The sequence below is a fragment of the Mustela erminea genome, chromosome 2 (assembly GCF_009829155.1).
Source record: "Mustela erminea isolate mMusErm1 chromosome 2, mMusErm1.Pri, whole genome shotgun sequence".
Lineage (NCBI taxonomy): Eukaryota > Metazoa > Chordata > Mammalia > Carnivora > Mustelidae > Mustela > Mustela erminea.
This window is the reverse complement of record NC_045615.1, coordinates 142,495,299-142,517,011: the sequence shown is the minus strand read 5'-3', so window position 1 is coordinate 142,517,011 and position 21,713 is coordinate 142,495,299. Positions and strand designations below refer to the sequence as shown.

At 39.8% G+C, this 21,713-nt stretch overlaps 1 protein-coding gene across 10 annotated transcripts in view; it reads left to right on the top strand.

Moving 5' to 3' along the window:
* The window catches only part of AASDH (aminoadipate-semialdehyde dehydrogenase), a 42,327-nt gene that overhangs the window by 12,862 nt on the left and 7,752 nt on the right, over window positions 1–21,713 (top strand). For 6 of the 10 annotated variants that reach the window (XM_032334366.1, XM_032334365.1, XM_032334363.1 and 3 more), the window contains 10 exons: window positions 1,507–1,699; window positions 7,916–8,157; window positions 9,130–9,236; window positions 10,163–10,335; window positions 10,973–11,165; window positions 11,752–11,867; window positions 13,897–14,689; window positions 19,303–19,466; window positions 20,902–21,024; window positions 21,503–21,634. In XM_032334366.1, coding sequence (XP_032190257.1) covers window positions 1,507–1,699; window positions 7,916–8,157; window positions 9,130–9,236; window positions 10,163–10,335; window positions 10,973–11,165; window positions 11,752–11,867; window positions 13,897–14,689; window positions 19,303–19,466; window positions 20,902–21,024; window positions 21,503–21,634 — 2,236 coding nt within the window. Of the gene's footprint in view, window positions 1–1,506; window positions 1,700–7,915; window positions 8,158–9,129; window positions 9,237–10,162; window positions 10,336–10,972; window positions 11,166–11,751; window positions 11,868–13,896; window positions 14,690–19,302; window positions 19,544–20,901; window positions 21,025–21,502; window positions 21,635–21,713 lie in introns of those variants that run through there. The other 4 variants (XM_032334371.1, XM_032334369.1, XM_032334373.1 and 1 more) reach the window with 4 other exon arrangements.

The following is a 21,713-nucleotide window of genomic DNA, read 5'->3' as shown; positions in this document are numbered from 1 at the left end:
GGGAGAATTGTTTTTGAAAAATCAAGAAAATAGTATTGTACAGGAGTAAGCTACTTTGGGATGGAAGGGCGAGGAATGTTAGAGGAAACTGATGGATAGTAATGTCCTAGGCAAAGTCACATGTTGAAGAGTATGAGAGGTGAGGCGGAGCGGAGGCGCAGGCTGCTTGAGGGGAGTGTAGCCTTGTCACTAACTATCTAATACTCTGTAATATCCTAACTACGTGTATTCTGCTCTTTGTCCAGCTCCTGAGAGAAAAAGCCAAAAGTGGGAAAAGTGAGTCAGTGGTCTGTGTTAGGCATCATTAAGTACGAAGGATAGAGTAAGTCAATTTTCTACCGGAAAAGCAGAACCAGGAGATTGTATCAAGGACTTACTATAAGGAATTGGCTTATGTTTGTGGGAGCTAATCAAGACTGAAGTCCATAGTGTAAATAGAAAGGAATGATCAGGGGGCAGCTGGGTGGCTCAGTGGGTTAAGCCTCTGCCCTCGGCTCAGGTCATGATCCCAGGGTCCTGGGATTGAGCCCCTCATCGGGCTCTCTGCTTACCAGGGAGCCTGCTTCCTCCTCTCTTTCTCTGTCTACTCGTGATCTCTGTCAAATAAATAAATAAAATCCTTTAAAAAATTAAAAAAAGAATGTTTAAAAAAAAGAAAGGAATGATCAGGTGCAAACTGGAACCCCATAGGCATGTGCTTGTTCATAGGCAAGTCAGGAAGGATCTAGGGGAAAGGGAGAATAATTGTAGATCTAGATGCTGTGTCTTTTTCAGAGAGGGCCTAACACTCTTTTTTTTTTTTTTTTTTAAGATTTTATGTATTTATTTGACAGACATCACAAGTAGGCAGAGAGGTAGGCAGAGAGAGGAGGAAGCAGGCTCCCTGCCAAGCAGAGAGCCCAATGTACCCAGGACCCTGAGATCATGACCTGAGCTGACGGCAGAGGCTTAACCCACTGAGCCACCCAGGTGCCCTAGGCCTAATACTCTTTAAAAGGCCTTCCAGTTGAGTAAATTGAGTTAACCCAGGATAATCTCCCTTTTGATTAAAGTCAGCTGAGTAGGGACTTTGTCTACAAAATCCCTTCACGGCAGGACCCAGTTTAGGGTTTGATGGAGTAACAGAGTGGTGTGTGTTCTGCTGAATGGCAGCTGCCTCCCTTCTGTCCTCCACCTCTTGAGAGAGGTCCCTTGTTTTTCACCCTAACAAAACATACTAGAAAGGAAATTCTGGGGAATGTGGTTTAATCCAGCCACACTTAACACATCAGAAACCCATCACAGATGATAAAATGCCATGTGAAGAAGTGGATACTGCTTTAAATGGCTTTTAATCCTCACATTCGTAAAGATGAGTTCTGGAATTAATAGCACCATTTTGGTTAATCTAAGAGTAAAAGAGTAAAAATCTGGCCAACATCCAGAAACTTCATGGTCATAATTTCTTAGGATATATGATTACCAAATGTTAGACATTTTGCATAACTGCATTCTGTTTTGCCTTAGGGTACTTTTTGAGGTCACACAGGAAGATGTTTTGTTTCTTGCTTCACCTCTGACCTTTGATCCTTCTGTTGTGGAAATATTTGTGGCTCTATCAAGTGGTGCCTGTCTGCTTATTGTACCAACTTCTGTCAAAGTGCTTCCGTCAAAGTTAGCTGCTGCTCTCTTTTCCCATCACAGAGTAACTATTTTACAGGTAGGTTTCGGGGGGCAAATGAAATGCTTTGGCTTTTATTTAGCATTTTTAAAGTCTTAGAGAATATTTTATATTCCTGTAGTTTTTTACAGTAGGTTAATGATAATCTGTTAGATTATTATGGGTTGTCTCTGATGATATGACGTAATTTGCTTGAGAATGAAAACAATCAGTTAATTCTATTTAGAAAATTATTTTACTATCCATCTGCTACAATAATAGCTAGAGGAAGTTGACCTCCACTCAAATCTTTCCCGATACACTGCTTCTTCTATCTTAAACTTTAGCTTTTAGTGAAAAACACAAAGTTAAACTATAATTAGTTAGGAATTTAGATTTTCTCACTTTTTATATCAGTATATTTTACAGTAACTAATGGAAATAAATTTTAAAATGTTTATCTGAAAGTATGTGACTGGTATACAAGCCTTAAGATATTACATTGCAAGTGGTTAAAGATATTACATTGCAAGTGATTAAAGATACTAAAGAGAATGAAAAATATTATATGCAAATCATGATAAACTAAAAATAGCAGATTTATATCTAGTGTAACAGACTCGAGGATGTTAAATTTCTGCCATAAAGGCAAAATTTGATACTGATTTGTTTCCAGGCAGTTTTTCATCCTTAAAAAAAAAAAAAATATATATATATATATATATATATATATATAAAATGTGTGTGTAATATATATAAAATCTAGTAATATAAAGATGCATAAAATATAGCAATATATAGTATATATATAAAATATATTAACGTAATATATATAAAACATAGTATATAGCAAATATATATAAAATATAGTAATGGGTATATCAATGCATATAAATTCTCATCTATGATGATCATTCCATCAGGCTTGACAAGACTTTAATATAATTTATTTTCCTACAAACTTCAAGGAGTATAGTTTTCAGGATACATTTGCAAAGTATCTAAGTAGATTTGAGAGATAGTTACTAAAGGAAAGGGGGAATTTCCTTCCATGTCAAGTCAATGAGTTCTGTCTCCTTAAATCTGATCCCCTTGCTTAACGTTTTAGCACAGTCTCAAATAAATTTACTTTAGCTGTGGGTTTTAACCTTTTTGGGGTCCTAAATCTTTGAGAAATGAATCTACATTTACTAATGATCTCAGACCACAGCAAGTTGTACATACAGTTTCATGGTGATTTTATTTTTATTTTTATTTTTTTTTAAAAGAGTGCCTTCTTTTTTTTTTTTTTTTTTAAGATTTTTTATTTTTATTTATTTGAGAGAGAGACAGTGAGAGAGAGCATGAGCGAGGAGAAGGTCAGAGAGAGAAGCAGACTCCCCGCGGAGCCGGGAGCCCGATGCGGGACTTGATCCCGGGACTCCAGGATCATGACCCGAGCCAAAGGCAGTCGTCCAACCAACTGAGCCACCCAGGTGTCCCGATTTTATTTAATTCACAATACTTAACTCTGGAGTATTATCAGCAGATCAAATTTGAGTTATTTTTGTTTTTAAAGATTTATTTATTTGAGAGAGAGCGAGCACAGGCAGGAGAGGGAGAGGGAATCGCAAGCAGACGCCCCACTGAGCTCGGAGCCCAACCTGGGGCTCCAGCACATGACTGTGAGATCATGACATGAGCCAGAACTGAGTTGGACACTTGACGGTGCCACCCAGACACCCCCAAATTTTGCGTTTGAGGAAGGAAGAGAAGTGCACAAGCTGATAGACTATCGTTTCCTCTATGTAAGGCATGCCCTGTCTTGTTAGAAGTTTGGGGAAGAAGAGCTGTAAAGTATCCTTCCAACTGCAAAGGGACTTTGAGATGAAAAAATGAAGCCAGCAACTCCTTATGGCTTAAACAGTTTCACGTGCGGTAATGTACTGACAGGGAGGATTGGGGACACGACGATGTGGAGGGGCACGGCTGTTATCTGCAAAGACCGGACCTTAGTGTACAGGTTTTACAAGACCAAAGGGATGTGTAGGGGAAGGCACTGTAGTAAGGCTGAAGGACTCTCTCCTCTGCAGGGAGCCTGCTTCTCTCCCCCCTCCCCCACCCCCACTTGCCTCTCTGCCTACTTGTGATCTCTCTCTCTGTCAAAAAAACAGGTAAAAATCTTAAAATAAATAAACAAATGTGAAACCATTTAGTTAGAGTGAAATCTCAGGTTGCTAGCTACCAAAATGTCAGCATAGTAGTGTTTTTCAGTTTTTTTTTTTTTTTAAAAGATTTTATTTATTTATTTGTCAGAGAGAGAGGGAGCGAGCACAGGGTGTTTTTCAGTTTTATGTGAATTTTTCCTTAGAAATTTTGAAAGGAACCTTAACATTCTGTTTTGTCTGTTATTTAGTAAGTCTTATTTTTCTGTGCCTAAGATGATCTGGTAACAAAGTGTATTGACTAGTATTCTGCCACTAAATTTTATCATTTCAGTTTATGAGTATCTGAAAGTTGTCGCTATTGCTTTATCTTGCTGAATATTCATAGCTGTGCCTTTTTTAGTAGTGTTCAAAGTTGAAATTATCTTCAGCACCAGAAATTAGGCTACAACATCTCTCTCTCTTTTTTTTTAAGAGTTTATTTATGAGAGAGGATGAGAGATCATGTGTACATAGGGAGAGGGACAAGCAGACTCTGTGCTAAGCAGCGAGCTCAAAGCAGAACTCTCAGATCACAGCCTGAGCTGAAACCAAGAGTCATGCCCAACCAACTGAGCCCCCAGGCATGTCCAGAACATTTCATTTTGACAAGAGATTTTCCTTATGATAAAACTTGGTGGGACAGATTACTTGATTTAGGATGCCTTCTAAGTAGGGTGGCCATTATAATTTATTACCAAAAAACCCAGAATCTTGAGAGTGAATCGAGGTGCTAAATTCCTAGACAGGAATCTGGAAAATAAATTTGTCCTGGGATATAGGGACATCCTGTTACTTAAATATTTTGGTAAATATTTAAAATATTAAATAAAATAAATTTTAAATAAAATATTTAAAATGTTAAATATTTTGATAAACCAAGACTTTAAATCATCTCTTTGAATTAAAATTCAAGTTGTCCATTGGGGCTGCTTCTAGCTTTTATTGAAAGAAATCATTTAAAAATCTTGATTCACATGGAAATTTTCTATGGTCAAGTAAAGAGATTGGCAGATCCTCTCCCTAATAGAAAGTAATGATAAAGCTGGAGAAAATTGACAAAGGCAACTACTCAACACTTCGGAAATCAACCAAAATTCTACAACTATCTAAAAGTGTTTGTTTTTAAAAACTGTTATTTTTTGCCTAAAAATGGAACTCGTGGCATTCTAGACTAAGCTGCTCTCCCTGCCTCCTCCAGCACAGTCAATACAGACTTTCCCGTCAGGGCCTCCTGCTCAAAAGGGCATTTATTCAGTTTGGAATGGTAGGTTATGTCCATGCCCCAAAGCACTGTTTGTGGAAATGATATTGATATAGGCCGGCATGGAGGGCTAAAAACTCCACTGGTTTGAGGTTGTGGTCATAGGGAGGGAAAGCACATTCTGGCTAAGGCTGCATTTGTGAATCAGACCAGATGTTCCAAGTACATTCCTGGCTGGCCTTGAGGGTATGTGCATGTATTTTAGAGATACAAAAAGACCCATGGAAAATAGAAGCTGAATTAGGCTTGAAAATGGCCTAAACTTTGAGTTCATACAAAACCATCTCTCTGGCCAGTCTGTCCAATCGCTGCTCCACTACTGAGCTATGCAGACACAGCGTGACTCGTAGGAAGTAAGAGCTAAAAATGAAAAAAAGAATATATGTTTAAGGGGCACCTGGGTGGCCTCAGGTGGTTAAGCATCTGCTTTTGGCTCAAGTTATAATCTTAGGGTCCTGGGATGGAGCCCCACATTGGGCTCCTTGCTCAGCAGGGAGTCTGCTCCCCACCCTCCCCATCCTGCTCGTGTTCTCGCTCTCTCAAATGAATTTAGAAAAAAAATACATATTTAAAAGGACAATTGAGTGATGACAGTGGCCACCCATCACCAAGAAGACAGATTTTACAGATTTAAACAAGGCTAGTTAGTAACAAGCAAAAAGGCAACAAAAACATAATGATAAAATGGTCAGTACATCTAGAAGTATGTTGTATCAAGAAGATGTAACAATAATAAATGTATATCCACCGAGAAATGAGGTTCCAAATACATGAAGCAAAATGGACAGGGTTGAAATGAGAAGTAGGCAACCCAATAGTTTGAAATTTTAATACCCCACTTTTAACAATTGAATGAAAAACTAGACAGAAATCAGAACATATAATATAGAGGACTTGAACAACATTATCAACCGAATTCCATTTACACAACACGACATCCAATAAATGCAGAATATTCATTCTTTGCGAGCATATTGAACATTTTCTAGGATAGATTCTATTCTCAAACCACAAAACAAATTTTGGTAAATTTAAAATAGAACCAAGTGGCATTCATTCCAGGAATGCATATTTGGTTTAAGTCCAAAAATCACTGATAATTATGCTTTTTGTTCATTATCTATGTGGTATATATTAACAGATGCAGAAGTATTTGGCAAAGTCCAACACTTGTGATAGAGAAAAAAACCTTAAAAAGGAATAAGACTTTCCCCAATATGATGAAAGGCATCTGCAGAAAACCACAGCTAACATCCTATTTGGTGAAAGACCACATGCTTTCCCCCTAACATTGGGAACAAGCCAAGGTTGTTTCCTTTTGTCCTCTCTCTCCATCATTACTCTGGTGGTTCCAGGCGGTGTGATAAGGGAAAAACAAAAAACAAAAAGCCAACACATTACTGATAGAAATTAAAGAGCTCAATAAATGAAGAGACATTAAATGTTTATGAATTGAAACCTCAATATTGTCAAGATCTATACATTAAACATAGTTCCTGTCAAAATCCTAGTGGATTTTTTGGGGTGAATTTTCTATGGAAATGCAAACACTAGTCCTAATCTGTACAGTGGACTACTCAGCAGTAAAGTCTCATAGTCTGAGTGTTTGTGCCTCCCCCAATCATTTGTTAAAATACTGATGAACAGTGTATTATACTATGAGGAGGTGTGGCCCTTGGGAGTTCTTTGGTCACGAGGGTGGAACCCTCATGAAAGGAATTAGTACTTGTGGAAAAGAAACCCTACAGAGCTCCTTAGCCCCTTCCACCTTGGGAGCCTACAACAACTTGACAGTCTGTAACCTTGAAAGAGGGCTTTTACCAGAACCCAATCATGCTGGCACCCTGATCTTGGACTTAAAGCCTCAGAACTGAGAATTAAGTTTCTGTTGTTTGTAACCTATTTAGTCTGTGGTATTTTGTTGTATCAGCCTGAACTGAGACAAAAAGGGAGTTCATAAATACATAGGTGCATCACAGAATTTTTTTTTTAATTTTATTTGTTTATTTGACAGACAGAGATCACAAGTAGGCAGAGAGAGAAGGGGAAACAGGCTCCCCACTGAGCAGAGAGCCTGATGTGGGGCTCGATCCCTGGACCCTGAGAGCATGACCTGAGCTGAAGGCAAGAGGCTTTAACCCACTGAGCCACCCAGGCGCCCCATCACAGAGTATATATATGGAGTGAAAGAAATCCGGTCCAAACAGAATACATGATGTTTGATTCCATTTTCATAAAATTCTAGAAAATGCCAACTGATCATTAGAAGATAGATCAGTGGTTGTCTGGAAAAGGGGTCCAGTCAAAGGGGAGAATTACAGCGGTAAAGTAGGTAATTTTAGGGCTGAAGAATATCTTCATTATTTGGATTATGGTGGTAGTTCACTGATGTATCTCTGTATCTGTATCTCAGTTTATGCTTTAAATATGCTTATTCTATGTCAGTTACACCTTACTAAAGCTGTTTTTAAAGATCTTCATATTGTTTAGGAACATTTTTTTTACTCCTTTATATACTTTTTTCTACATAGAGATAATGGAAAGGAAATATGAACTGATTTTATTTTTAAAAAATGTCCTTTTTATGTTTAAGACATCTTGTCTAAACTATCCAATGAAGCATAACTAATATTTTTCTTAAGTTTTTTGCTAAAGCAAAACTGATACCCCATTAAGAAGGGAATGCTGCTTCAGTAGATTTCCAAAATGATTTATACACACGGCCTTAATTTCCATGTGGGTGCCTGGTGTTAAGCTTTGAATTAATTATTACGGTATTTACTTTTTTAAAGAAGTAAAGGAAATAAATTATCTCTAATGTATTCACAGGCAACACCAACTTTGCTTAGAAGATTTGGATCTCAGCTTATCAAGTCAACCGTTTTATCAGCCAGTACTTCTCTTCGAGTATTAGCCCTTGGCGGTGAAGCGTTTCCATTATTGACTGTTCTCAAAAGCTGGAGAGGAGTAGACAATAAAACACAAATATTTAATATTTATGGTATCACAGAGGTATCAAGTTGGGCAACTTTTTACAGGATCCCAGAGAAGTTCCTTAATTCTACTTTAAAGTAAGGGTTTCAATTACTAAATAGATTAGAGAGAAACTGCATTTTTCCAATATCTTAACATTATTTTGATAGGCACTGCAGTAATAATTTTGGAAACATTATTTTATCTAGAAGTTTTATTTTAAAAATATTTTTAGAGAGAGTGAGGATGGAGGATGGGAAGGGAGAGAGAATTTTTTTTTTTTTAAGATTTTATTTATTTGGTGGCACCTGGGTGGCTCAGTGGGTTGAGCCGCTGCCTTCGGCTCAGGTCGTGATCTCAGAGTCCTGGGATCGAGTCCCACATCGGGCTCCCTGCTCAGCGGAGAGCCTGCTTCCCTCTCTCTCTCTCTGCCTGCCTCTCCATCTACTTGTGATTTCTCTCTGTCAAATAAATAAATAAAATCTTTAAAAAAAAAAAAAAAAAAAAGATTTTATTTATTTGGGAGAGCGAGCAAGAGGGAGCGAGTGTAAGGGGTGGGGGCAGAGGCAGAGCAAGAGGGATAAACAGGCTCCCACAGAGCAGGGAGCCCAATGTGGGGCTTAGTCCTAGGACTGTGGGATCATGACCTGAGCTGAAGGCAGATGCTTAACCCACTGAGCCACCCAGGTGCCCTGGGAGAGAGAGAATCTTAAGCAGGCTCCATGCCCAGCACAGAGCCCAGTCTCACAACCCTAGATCATGACCTGAGCCATAATAAGAGTCAGTTGCTTACCAACTGAGCAACCTGGGTGCCTGTTTTATCTAGAATTTTAAGATGGGAATCCAGAGCCTTTCTTATAACTGGTGCTGCAGATCTGTTATAACTTTTTTGTGACTAAACAAATAAATAACCTATAATAACCTTTCCACCTAACCTTTTGCTCTTGGCCGTCTTTGAATTATAACATAACCAAAACTTTTTATTTGGTATGATGTAATTTAAATACATTGGAAAATTTTCTATTCAAATGAGAAATTTAAATGTGATTTGGGTTATTGTGTTTTCGTAGATGTGAATTGCCGGTACCACTGGGATTTCCACTGCTTGGAACAGTAGTTGAAGTCAGAGATACTAATGGTTTCACGATTCAAGAGGGCCATGGCCAAATATTTTTAGGTGATTTTACGTTTGTTGATTGAGAATATCTTCTTTTTTTTTTTTCCAAGAAAAATACCTGATATGTTAATTTTATTCTATTCTTTTCAGTGATGATAATTTTTAATTTCATTCTCACAGTCATGAAACAGTTAATGTGTTACCATAGTCATTTCAGGTAACAATATTTGATACCCTTAGAGAAGATATAAAAGTAATTGAGAAATTGCAAGTTGGACCTTTATATTTATAGCCAAAATTCTCTATAATCGGTTTTTTTTTTTTAAGGTTTTTATGTATTTATTTGACAGAGAGAGAGACACAGTGAGAGAAGGAACACAAGCAGGGAGAGTGGGAGAGGGAGAAGCAGGCTTCCCACTGAGCAGGGAGCCTGACGCAGGGTTTGATCCCAGGACCCTAGGATCATGACCTGAGCCAAAGGCGCCTAACGACTGAGCCACCCAGATATCCCTAAATCAGTATTCCAAGAATTTTTTTTTAAAGATTATTTATTTGAGAGAAAGAGAGTGAGAGAGAGCATGAGAGGAGAGAGGGCCAGAGGGAGAGGCAGACTCCCTGCCGCTCGAGCGGGGAGCCCAGTGCGGGACTCAATCCTGGAACTCCAGGATCGTGACTGCCAAAAGCAGTTACTTAACCAACGGAGCCACCCAGGCACCCCTCTAAGAATTATTTTTAATCACTTGTATTTTTTAGAAATAAATCTTGTTTTATTCCTTTATTTTACTGAGGTTATTGTATTTACTTTTACCAGGTGACATTTAAAAGTGTGCTGCCCCTTTTTCATACAGATATTCAAAATGTGAAACTTAGTAATTGAACTTTTGAAGATGTTCTTGATTTGATGGTTTCTTTATTAATTTTCCATGGGTTGTTTATTATTATTATTATTATTATTATTATTACATTGGTGTTTATATCTTGTGAAGGTGGCAGAAAGAGAGTATGTTTTCTTGATGATGAGACGACAGTACCTCTTGGCACAATGCGAGCCACAGGAGATTTGGTGATGGTGAAAGATGGAGAAATGTTTTTCTTGGGACGAAAGGACAGTCAGATCAAACGACATGGCAAACGTCTTAACATTGAACTTGTGCAACAGGTAGAATTCTTTAAATATTAAGTCTCTACTAACAGATGTAGGTTTTAGAGGTAGCCACCACCAGTTTTCTGTGCCAGCATTCTCTATTCATGTTATTTAAACCTAAGATTTTTGGCATTAGTAATGAGTTACAGTAATAGGTGTGGGTTATTCAGTGTGCCCTTATTCTCAGCATGAAGAGAGTTGTTTTTTGTTTTAAAGATTTTATTTATTTATTTGACAGAGATCACAAGTAGGCAGAGAAGCAGGCAGAGAGGGAGGGGGAAGCAGGCTCCCTGCTGAGCCCAATGTGGGGCTCGATCCCAGGACCCTGGGATCATGACCTGAGCCAAAGGCAGAGGCTTTAACCCACTGAGCCACCCAGGCGCCCCAGAAGAGTTATATTTTAAATAAGTGACAGAATGGATTTTGATGACTGTGAAAATAATGGTTTACTTTGCTGTGAGAGTGATTATTTTAAAAACATGAAGAACCTAGTGTGCTGGTAATAGCAGTAGTAGCAGTCAGGTTTTTTTCATTAAGTCTCTAGCTATTTTACAATTTTATTTGACTGTTGATTTCAGACATGAGAAGTTTGAGCATTTAGGAAGTTTGCTTTTAAATGTCTTCTGACAGATTGGGGTAATCTCTCTCATAGGTTGCTGAAGGACTTCAGCAAGTGGAGTCTTGTGCAGTTACCTGGTATAATCAGGAAAAATTAATTCTGTTTGTGGTGTCCAAAAATGATTTCGTAAAGGAATACATCTTTAAAGAACTGCAGAAACATCTTCCAAGTCATGCGATCCCGGATGAACTCTTGTTGATCGAATCTCTACCATTTACATCTCATGGTAAAATCATCGGAAGCAGATTTGTTTTGGTGCTAAATGAATACTAATTCATAACTACTTTAAAGGCCTTTAAAATCCTTATTATTCTAAGTAATATTAGCATATATTGTGGTATACTCTGTTAAGGACTTTGTATAAGTAACTCATCTTATCTCTAGAAAATCCTGTGAGTGGATAGTGTAATTCCCATTTACAGATATGGAAAGTAAGGCTTAAAGAGGTTAAGTAATTTTCACAAAATTACAGTGCTGGTTAATGGTAGAGTTGAAATTCTATCTAAGACTTTTTGATTTCAAACATTTGTTCTTAATGATCATATTGTCTTCCCAATTTCATCTTTACTTAATATTTACATCAAAATACAGTAGTTGTTCAGTTAGTAGGGTCCTTTTTTAACTCACATTAGCTCTTCCTTTCTTACCACCCGTTACATTTTTGGTAGTGTGGAGCTACTTTCTTTAGAATTGATTATCTTTTACAAACTGTTGTATAAAATTTCAAAGTTTTTCATTGAAAAATGTGTGGATTCTTAAGACTAATGAAGATAGGGTCTGAACTGAAATTTTTAAACAATTTCTCTTTTTAGGTAAAATTGATGTTTTGGAGTTAAACAAGATATATTTAAACTATTTAAACTTGAAATCTGAGTGCAAACTCAATGGAAAAGAGGAACTCTGGGAAAAATTACAGTATTTGTGGAAGGTACAACTTTTACGATACAAGTTTGTTATTTTATAAAGAGGTCATGCTTTATCTTTTGGACTATTAACATCCTAATACAGCTGATAAACTTTTCTGAGAATGTTATTAATGCCCAAATGTTAAATAATAGAACATTGTTTATTCAATTTGTATTAAAATAGGGATTAGTTTCTCTAAAATTAAGCTCCTCATTAAGAAATTTATTTTTTTAAAGATTTATTTATTTATTTATTTATTTGACAGAGATCACAAGTAGGCAGAGAGGCAGGCAGAGAGGGGTGGGGGGAAGCAGGCTCCCTGCTAAGCAGAGAGCCTGGCGCAGGGCTCGATCCCAGGAAACTGGAATCATGACTTGAGTTGCAGGCAGAGGCTTTAACCCACTGAGCCAACCAGGCGCCCCCCACCCTAAAGAAATTATTTAGAAGTGAGGTAGACAGGGACACCTGGGTGGCTTAGTTGGTTAAGCATCTGCCTTCGGCTCAGATCATGTCCTGGGATTGAGTCCCACAACAGGCTTTCTACTCAGCGGGAAGCCTGCTTCTCCCTCTGCCTGCTTTCTCTCTCTCCGACAAATAAGTAAAAATCTTTAAAACAACAAGACAAAAAAAGAAGGGAGGTAGACATAAAAAGCACGGGTAGACAAGACCCATCTTGATATAACTTTTCTCCGGTGGGGCAGTGGATTGCAGTGCTTGTCAGAATTGAGAAAAATGGCCAAATCTTGCTATACTGCAGTCTGGTATAAGGGCTTAATGTCATTATTCCCGAGGAACTTGCAGTAACAACATGTATGGTTTCTGCTTAATGGAATTTGTATATACAGACCTCCCTCAACTTAGGATGAGGTTACATCTGGATAAACCCATTGTAAGTTGAAAATTTCATAGTCAAAATGCATTTAATACACCTACCGAACATCATAGCTTTGTCTAGCCTGCCTTAAATGTGCTCAGAACACTTATATTAGCTTACAGTTGGGCAAAAACATCTGACACAAAGCCTATTTTATAATAAATTGTTGGATATTTCAGGTAATTTATTGAGTACTGTACTGTAAGTGAAAAACAGAAGGGTTGTGTGGGTACGGATGGTCACAAGTGTATCAGTTGTTTACTCTTGTGGAGTAAACCTGGGAGCTGTGGCTTGCTGTCCCCCCCCAGCATCATGAGCTAATGAGTGTTGCTGGACTGGGAAGAGATCAGAATTTGAAGTACAGTTTCTGTTGGATGCATATTGTTTTCACACCATTGTGAAGTTAAAAAATCTTAAGGGGTACCTGGGTGGCTTAGTCAGTTAAGCATCTGACTCTTGATTTAGGGTCAGGTCTTGATCTCAGGGTCATCAATTCAAGCCCTGCATTGAGGTCCACACTGGGTGTGGAGCCTACTTAAACAAAAAAGCAAAACAACAGCTTAAGTCAAATCATTGTTAAGCTGGGGACTATTTGTATATATAGAAATATGTATAGTAAACATTTTAAAAAGTTTATTTTGAAATATGTGTATATTAAACCATAGGTCAGTACAGTTTTTCTTAGATAAAATGTGGAACTTTCTTGAAGGGTTCTGAAAAGAGGATGTAATTGTATACTCTTGCCTGAAAATAAAGGATATCTTGATAAAACGTCTCACTTCATTCTTAGATTCTTGAAACACAGTTTTGGTTTAGTGAAGCGAATGAATATAAATATTGTTCCCATGTTATAGAAATATCAGATTTTAATATTTTGTGGAGTTTATAATTAGTAAATACTATTTTTATAATTCCACTTGCTATTTTATGAGTAGGAAAAGTGCTCTAAAGGAAAATGTAACTTGTAGATTTAGAGTGAGTTTGTGACAAAATTGGTAGACTAGTGATCGTCTTCTTTACTACTTTAAAATTTAATTATTAAAAATACTATTTTGTGTGTCTTTTGTTCACATCATTAATGTTAAGTCCTATGCTCTATATAGTGTCTATAAATTCGTTGAATTGTTTTGGTTTTAGGCCTTTACTTCACTGTATTTCTCCCTTTTCTCATCTGTAGTCGATTCTGAATCTCTCAGAAGATCCTTTGAAGGTTCCCGATGAGTCACTCTTCTTAAACAGTGGTGGAGATTCCTTAAAGTCCGTACGGTTCCTCAATGAGATTGAGAAACTAGTTGGCACATCAGTGCCTGGGCTTCTGGAGATTATTCTAAGCAGTTCCATTTTAGAGATTCACAATCACGTCCTTCAGACAGTGTTTCCAGATGAAGATCTGGAATTCAGCAAGAATCATGCCACGAAAAGAAAATTCAGCGACAGTAACCAAGAAGAAACCAGTGGAAAATCTTTACATCAGAAATCTGTCATGACATTAAGTTGTGACAATGAACTAACTGCTTTTACTGCAGTGAGCAGAGGGAGTCAGATTTTGTCACTGAATACGAAGTCTTTCACTAGGTTAAGGCTTTGCTCTTCAGCCCATTCTTCTGATTTAATTTCACTGACTAATACTCAAAATGTAAAAAGCTTAAATCCTCCCGCTCTTCTTGGGAAGTCACAAGATGCATCCTGTGTTGCAGAGGTTTCTGAAGCAGGAACATGTGTGGCAGCGGCCAAGAAAATGGAGCTGCGCGTGAGATGGAGGTCAGACACCGGCAAATGTGTGGATGCTTCCCCGCTGGTCGTAATCCCTGCTGTCGAGAAGCCCTCCCCAACCGTGTACGTGGGCTCGCATTCTCACAGAATGACGGCCCTTGACCTTCACTCTGGCAAGGTGAAGTGGGAGCAGATTTTGGGAGACCGAATTGAATCCTCAGCGTGTGTATCTAGGTGTGGAAACTTCATTGTAGTGGGTAAGTTTCTGAATCGGAGGTTTATAGAGTTGAACTTAATTACCATATGATAACGCTGGTGTGCGCTAGGTAAATTTAAAAACTTATGTATGGTGGGTTTGTGGTGGTTAAAGAATAATCGTCACCCACGTGCTAATTCACAGTGCGGGCCTTGGGTCTTAGTCCCTGGATTTGAACCTAGCGCTAAAACTCCTCTCAGCTCTGTGAACTCTGACGAGTTGCTGAACCTCTTGGGACCACACGTGTTCTCCCGAGCATATGGGTATAATAAATAAAGCATGTTGCATCGTAAATTGTCCCAAAACTTAATGGTTTAGAGTAACAAACACCTCCCAGTTTCTGAGGTAAGAAAGGAGCAGCTTAGGGAGCCTGGGTAGCTCCATGGGTTAAGCCTCTGCCTTCGGCTCAGGTCATGATCTCAGGGTCCTGGGATCGAGTCCCGCATTGGGCTCTCTGCTCGGCAGGATGCCTGCTTCCCTTCCTCTCCCTCTCTCTGCCTGCCTCTCTGCCTACTTGTGATCTCTCTCTGTCAAATAAATAAATAAAATCTTTAAAAAAAAAAAAAAAGAGCCGCTTAACTGGAAGTCCTGGTTCAGGATTTCCCATGTGGCTGCGGTCAAATGAAAGCTTGACTTGGGCTGGAAAATCTGCTTCCGGGACAGCTGACTCACACTGCTGCCAGCAGAAGGCTTCAGTTCGAGCTGATGCTTGACAAGAACTTTCCAGTTTCTTGTCACATGGGCCCCTCTAGGCCACCTGAGCACCCTCGCAGCCTGGCAGCTCACTTCTGTCAGAGTGAGTGCTCCCAGAGGTGGGGGCAGGACGGAGGGGAGGGAAGGGGAGGACTTTATGACTTAGTCTCCCAAGTTGCATACCCTCACTTTTTTTCTGTTCGTTAGAAGCACATCGTTAGGGTGCCTGGGTGGCTCAGTGGGTTAAGCCGCTGCCTTTGGCTCAGGTCATGATCTCAGGGTCCTGGGATCGAGTCCCACATCGGGCTCTCTGCTTAGCGGGGAGCCTGCTTCCCCGCCCCCTCTCTATGCCTGCCTCTCTGCCTACTTGTGATCTCTGTCAAATAAATAAAATCTTTAAAAAAAAAAAAAGAAGCACATCGTTATTCCTGGCCTGTACTCAAGGGGAGGGGAATTTAGGCTCCAGCTCTTGAAGGAAGAGTATCAGAGAATTTGTGGACAGATTTTAAAACCGCTACAATCATCATAGAGCTTTTTTTTTTTTTTTTTTTTACGTTTCTTATTTTAATTCCAGTGTGGGTAACAGGGTTATATTAGTTTCAGGTGTGCAATGGAGTGACTCAGCAGTGCTGTGCATTGTCAGTGCTTGTCATGACAAGTATCCTCTTTAATCCCCACCACCTGTTTCACCTCCCCCCACCCCCTCCTCCCCGCCCCCCATAACCATCTGTTTGTTCTCTAGAGCTAAGGGTCTGATTCTTGGTTTGTCTCCCTACTCCCCTTGCTCGTGTTTCTGAAATTCCACATACAACATAGAGCTTTTGAGAAGATGAAGTGAGATAATTGCTTATGAATCCTTCGGTGCCTTGTTAGGTAGAGACGCGTGAAGCGTGGGCTCCCAGCTGCGGTTCAGTTTCATTAAGGTTATAGGTGGCTTGTACTTGACTAAGAATACGGGGTCCCGGGGGAATGCCTCCCCGTCCGTCTGCCATTCTCTTGACTCCCCACACTACATTAAGCTTTCCTTTATCTGCTTGTCGAGTCTTGTGGGAAGTGCTTCGGAGTATGTCTCCCTGCTCGTGGTATCCTAGCTGGGATGTTTGATCCTTCCCTCTGTCCATGTACATTTTGAAACCTCTGCTCCAGGAAACTTGCGGCGGTACCTGTGCGTGAGCACGTGTCATTCCTGTCCTGAAAGCTCACGGAGGTGACTGTTGGCAGCCCAAGGGTCAAGGCTTGTGGCACATGGTGGTCAGTTAGGACTTCAGACATTTTTTTTTTTTTAAGAGTTTGTTTATTTGAGAGGGAGAGAGAGCACGAGCAGGGGGTGGGGCAGAGGGAGATGCAGACTCTGTGCCGAGCAGGGAGCCCAGTGTAGGGCTCGATCCCAGGACCCTGAGCTGAAGTCAGACGCTTAACTGACTGAGCCACCCAGGTGCTCCAACATTTTTAAATTAAGAAAGAATTTACATGCAGTAGAACTTACCCTCGTTATAGCTCTGTTTTGACAGATGTGTAGTGTCATGTAAGCGCTCCCACAATCACAAGTCCATTACTTGGAAGATTCTCTGTCACTTTGTAGTGGTCCCTCCTCCTACTCAACGCTGGGCAGCCACTGATCTGTTTTCTGTCCCTTTAGTTTTGCTTCTTTTGGTTTTTGCTTTGGAGTCTGGCTTCTTTTCCTTACATGTGCTTGGGATTCGTCCATATTGTTGCATATATCAGCAGACTTGTTCTTTTTTTTTGAGAGAGAGAGAGAGAGAGAGCCTGTGTGAGCGGGGGTGGGGATGGGGTAAAGAGGCAGACGCAGGGCTCAGCCTCCCAGCCCTGAGATCATGGCCGGGGCGGAAATCAAGAGCGGGAGCTTCACTGAGCACCCGGCGCCCCAAGAGGTTTATTTTACTGCTGTGTGTATTCTGTTGTGTGAATGTACCGTAGTTTGTCCATTGACATGTGGGTTATTTCCAGTTTTTTTCCCCACAGTTTTTGATAATTATGAGTAAGACTGCTGTAAGCATTTGTGAATGGGATCTTGTGTGAATGTAAGTTTTTATTTCACTTGGGTCAATACCTAGGAGATGAAGATTATACAGTAAGTGTAGCTTTTTTTTTTTTTTAAAAGATTTTATTTATTTATTTGACAGAGATTACAAGTAGGCAGAGAGGCAGGCAGAGAGAGAGGAGGAAGCAGGCTCCCCGCTGAGCAGAGAGCCTGATGCGGGACTCGATCCCAGGACCCTGAGATCACGACCTGAGCCGAAGGCAGAGGATTTAACTCACTGAGCCACCCAGGCGTCCCCTAGTTTTAACTTTGTAAAAAATGGCCAAAATATTTTCCAAGTTGACTGAACCACTTTGCATTCCTACCATTGATATAAGAGAGGTTGTTGTTCCCGGTTGCTAACACCTGGTATGGTGAATTTGAAAATTTTTTTATTTTAGCCACTCAAATTGTTATGTTGTGGTCTTTCATTGTGGTTTTAATTTACATTTCTTTAATGACTAATGATGTTGTGTTTCTTTTTATAAACTTAATTGCCATCTGTGTATCCTTTATGACCTGTCTCTTCAGATCTTTTGCCCAGTATTTTTTTGCTTATTTTCATACTGGGTTCTGAGAATATTATGTATTCTGGATACAAGTCCCTTATCAGATTCATGTTTCACATATTTTCTCCTAGTCTGTGGCTTGTTTTCCCTTTTATTCGTTCACATTATGTCTTTTGAAGAGAAGTTCTTAATTTTAATGACGTCCAGTTGATCATTTATTTTCTATTATGGGTCATGCTTTTTGATGTCCTAGCCAAAAAATTTTTGCCTAACCCAAGGTCACAAAGATTTCCTTCTGGAAATGAACTGAACTGAAAGAAATGTTTCATTACCCAGCTGAGTCGTGGGGTACTGCACTGTGTAGGACGCTTCCCTTCGCGCGAACATCACTGAGCAGGCCACTGCCTTGCTACTAAGTAGTAGCTGTGCGAAAGAAGACGGCACCATCGCTATTCGGAAACTGGGCCTCAAGTGAGCCCCAAGGGAGTAGGTGATGCGCATAGGCAGAGCCAAGTAGAAAATGGCGGGCCATTGCCCAAAGGCAACTTCCCCTGAGTTAGATGCACTGCGGGGAACTTGAACAATCTTCTCCTTGTAGGTTTTGAGCACCCCTACGTCCCCCTGGGTTACTCTGGCTGCCCCAGGTCGGGACTCCTGCCCTGTCTCCTCATTCGCACAGTGGGTTGGGAGAAGCAGTCTGCTGGAGTGACGCGCCCGGGCCTGGAGCTCGACTTGTTGGCTTCAAGTCCTGGCTCTGCCACATGTCAGCTCATAGTTTTACCCTAGTAACATGAGCTCTTGGCGCTTCCTTTTGTCATCTGTAAAATGCGGATATCATCGCACTTGCCTCATTGGGAGGATTCCATGGATTAATAGATGTAAAGTTCCGAGAACGCTTCACCAGGTCAACGCTCAGTAAATGCTGGCTGTTGTGAATGTTCGCATTTCTTGAATAATATGCGCCGGTACCTACCCAGGTTATCCTGATTATCACACTAACTCTGGAGCAGAGGTGTCCACATACCGCAGAAAATAACTGAGGCTCAGCAGTGCTGGGTCATTTGGCCAGGGATGGCCTTGAAGAGATTTGATCCCGGGTCTGTCGAAGCCTCTCTGCTCTGCAGTGGAGAGTTTCTCAGTTGTGTTCTCCGCAGTGAAGCACTTCAGGGCACTTCAAACATAATAAGGTGTGTCTCCTAAGTCAATATTTTTTATAAGTGGTTACTGCTTTACATTGCTGAAATTTCAGTCTGAGCCGAACACAGATGGACACACGAAGAGCATCGAATATAAATCGTCAGGATCAAGGCTGGAGAATTATTTTCCAGGGACGTATTTAAATCTCATCTTTCCTATTTTGTCTCCCGACAGGCTGTTATAATGGGTTAGTTTATGTTCTGAAAAGTAATAGTGGAGAAACACACTGGACGTTTCCTACGGAGGATGCTGTCAAGAGCTCGGCAGCCGTGGATCCAACCACAGGGCTCCTCTACGTCGGCTCTCACGACCAGCGCGCATATGCTCTGGATATTTATGTGAGAATTCACCCCATCGGTTTCCTCTAAGCTTAGAAGAATGTGAAACTGTCAGGTGCTCTTGACTAAGGGAGCAGGTATTAACTCTTCCCTAAATTTAGCACTTTGGGAAGAATGAGTTAATTAACAGTCTTAATATCTGAAGACATTTTTAACTTCCTTACCAGATTTTCACAAATGAATTTGCTACTCAGAGTTTTTAAATATAAAGAAATTAGAATTACTATCTTGACAATAAAAGGATCACAAAGGAAAATATCAGTAAGACCTGATAAGTTGGGGAAACAATGTGAAGCAAGTGCTTTGGTTAAAAATCATTAATAAGAGGGGTGCCTGGGTGGTTCAGTGGGTTAAGCCTCTGCCTTCGGCTCAGGTCATGATCCCAGGGTCCTGGGATCGAGCCCCACATCAGGCTCTCTGCTCAGCAGGGAGCCTGCTTCCCCGCCTCTCTCTCTGCCTGCTGCTCTGCCTACTTGTGATCTCTGTCAATCAAATAAATAAATCTTAAAAAAAAAAAAATCAATGATAAGAAAACGGAAATAAAGAACAAAGGCAATTTATAAAGACCCATATAGAAAAATGAAGGCTCTAAACATAAAAGACCCCAAAGAAGAAATGCCTCGTAAGTATATTCAAGTGTTTCATACCTTTAATAATCAAAAGAATGAAAATTTTAAACTACATGATGAAGAAACAATATTAGATCGGAACGGTATGGTAAATGCTAGTGGGAGTTGGGGGAGGTCGTAACTAGTGAAGCCTCTGAGGAAAACAGTTTGGCCACAGGTAACTTTCATATCCTTTGATGCAGTAAAATTCTTCTATCCTGGCAAACCAGTCAGAAACATGGACATACGTGTACACCAAGATGTGTATTTCTAAGTTGTTCATAATACCAGGAAATCAGTTCCAGACAACGTTCAGTGATAAGATAAATTATTTTATGTTCAGATGGGATGTTATGGATTAAAGTAGTGTCTAAATAGTTTTACCAAGTAAGTGAGCTAAATGACATACGAGGTAGGGGCGCCTGCCTTCAGCTCAGGTCCAGGTCCCGGGATCGAGCAGCACATTGGGCTCCCTGCTCAGTGGGGAGCCTGCTCCTCCTCCCTGCTTGTTCTCTCTCTTCTCTCAAATAAATAAAATCTTTTAAAAACAAAGTAGATATATATTCAGTATATACTCAGAATGATCTCTGTATTAAACTGTGCATGTCCCAAAAATATCAAAAGGAAAAAATGCTAAACTATCAACATAGTTATCTCTGGGTGCTCCTTGTCTTTATGCTGACTGGAATCTATACGAGGAGCCTGTATTCCTTTTATACTAAGAATAAAAAGTTACTTAACTAAATAGACATAATATCGTGAGGATTAGGGCATGTAGATTTGTTAACCACCAACACAAGCCAATTAATTTGCTTTCTTATTTGCAGGAAAAGAAGTGTGTTTGGAAGTTACATTGTGGAGGAACTGTCTTGTCTTCCCCTTGTTTGAGCCTGCTTCCACATCACTTATACGTGGCTACACTGGGAGGACTTTTACTGGCTATAAATCCTGTAGGCATAAAATACGTATTGACGTTATTACCTATTTTTAAGTGTTTTATTTTTGCAATTTGAAGTAGTTTTTAATTAGATATAGTCGAGTTCTTACTGAACCAGAGCTCATTAAATATAACGTGAAGTCTAGAAGGATGAGAAAATAGAAGTTCTATGTGTCTTTTATCTGTTTTTTAAATTGACAGAAGTTTCCCTGTCATACTAGAACATAGAATGGTTTGAGGATAGATCTTATGTACTAATTATTTCCTGGTTTTATTGTAAGTTGTTATCACAGCTCTCATAAAGAGCACTAATTTCATAGCTGTGTGTACGTGTACTAGCTTCATTTAGGTTGTCAGCATGCCATTATAGCTTACTCCGATGTTTATAGCTTTGCCTCTGGGAGATTTATGAGTTTGTTTTGTAAAGGGTAATTGATTAGTAGATTAGTAGGATGACTTAAACGCTGTCAATCACTTTTTGCCCATGACAGGCCACTGGGAAGAGAGTTTGGCAATATTCCTGTGGAAAACCACTCTTTTCTTCTCCACGGTGTGGCCTGCAGTATGTTTGTATTGGCTGCGTGGATGGGAGTTTACTCTGCTTTACTCACTTTGGAGAACAGGTGAAAAATTTCTGGTTTTATTTTATGTATCTTTCTCCAAGTCATCGTAGTAAAATTTTATAAACATCGTTCAACTCCC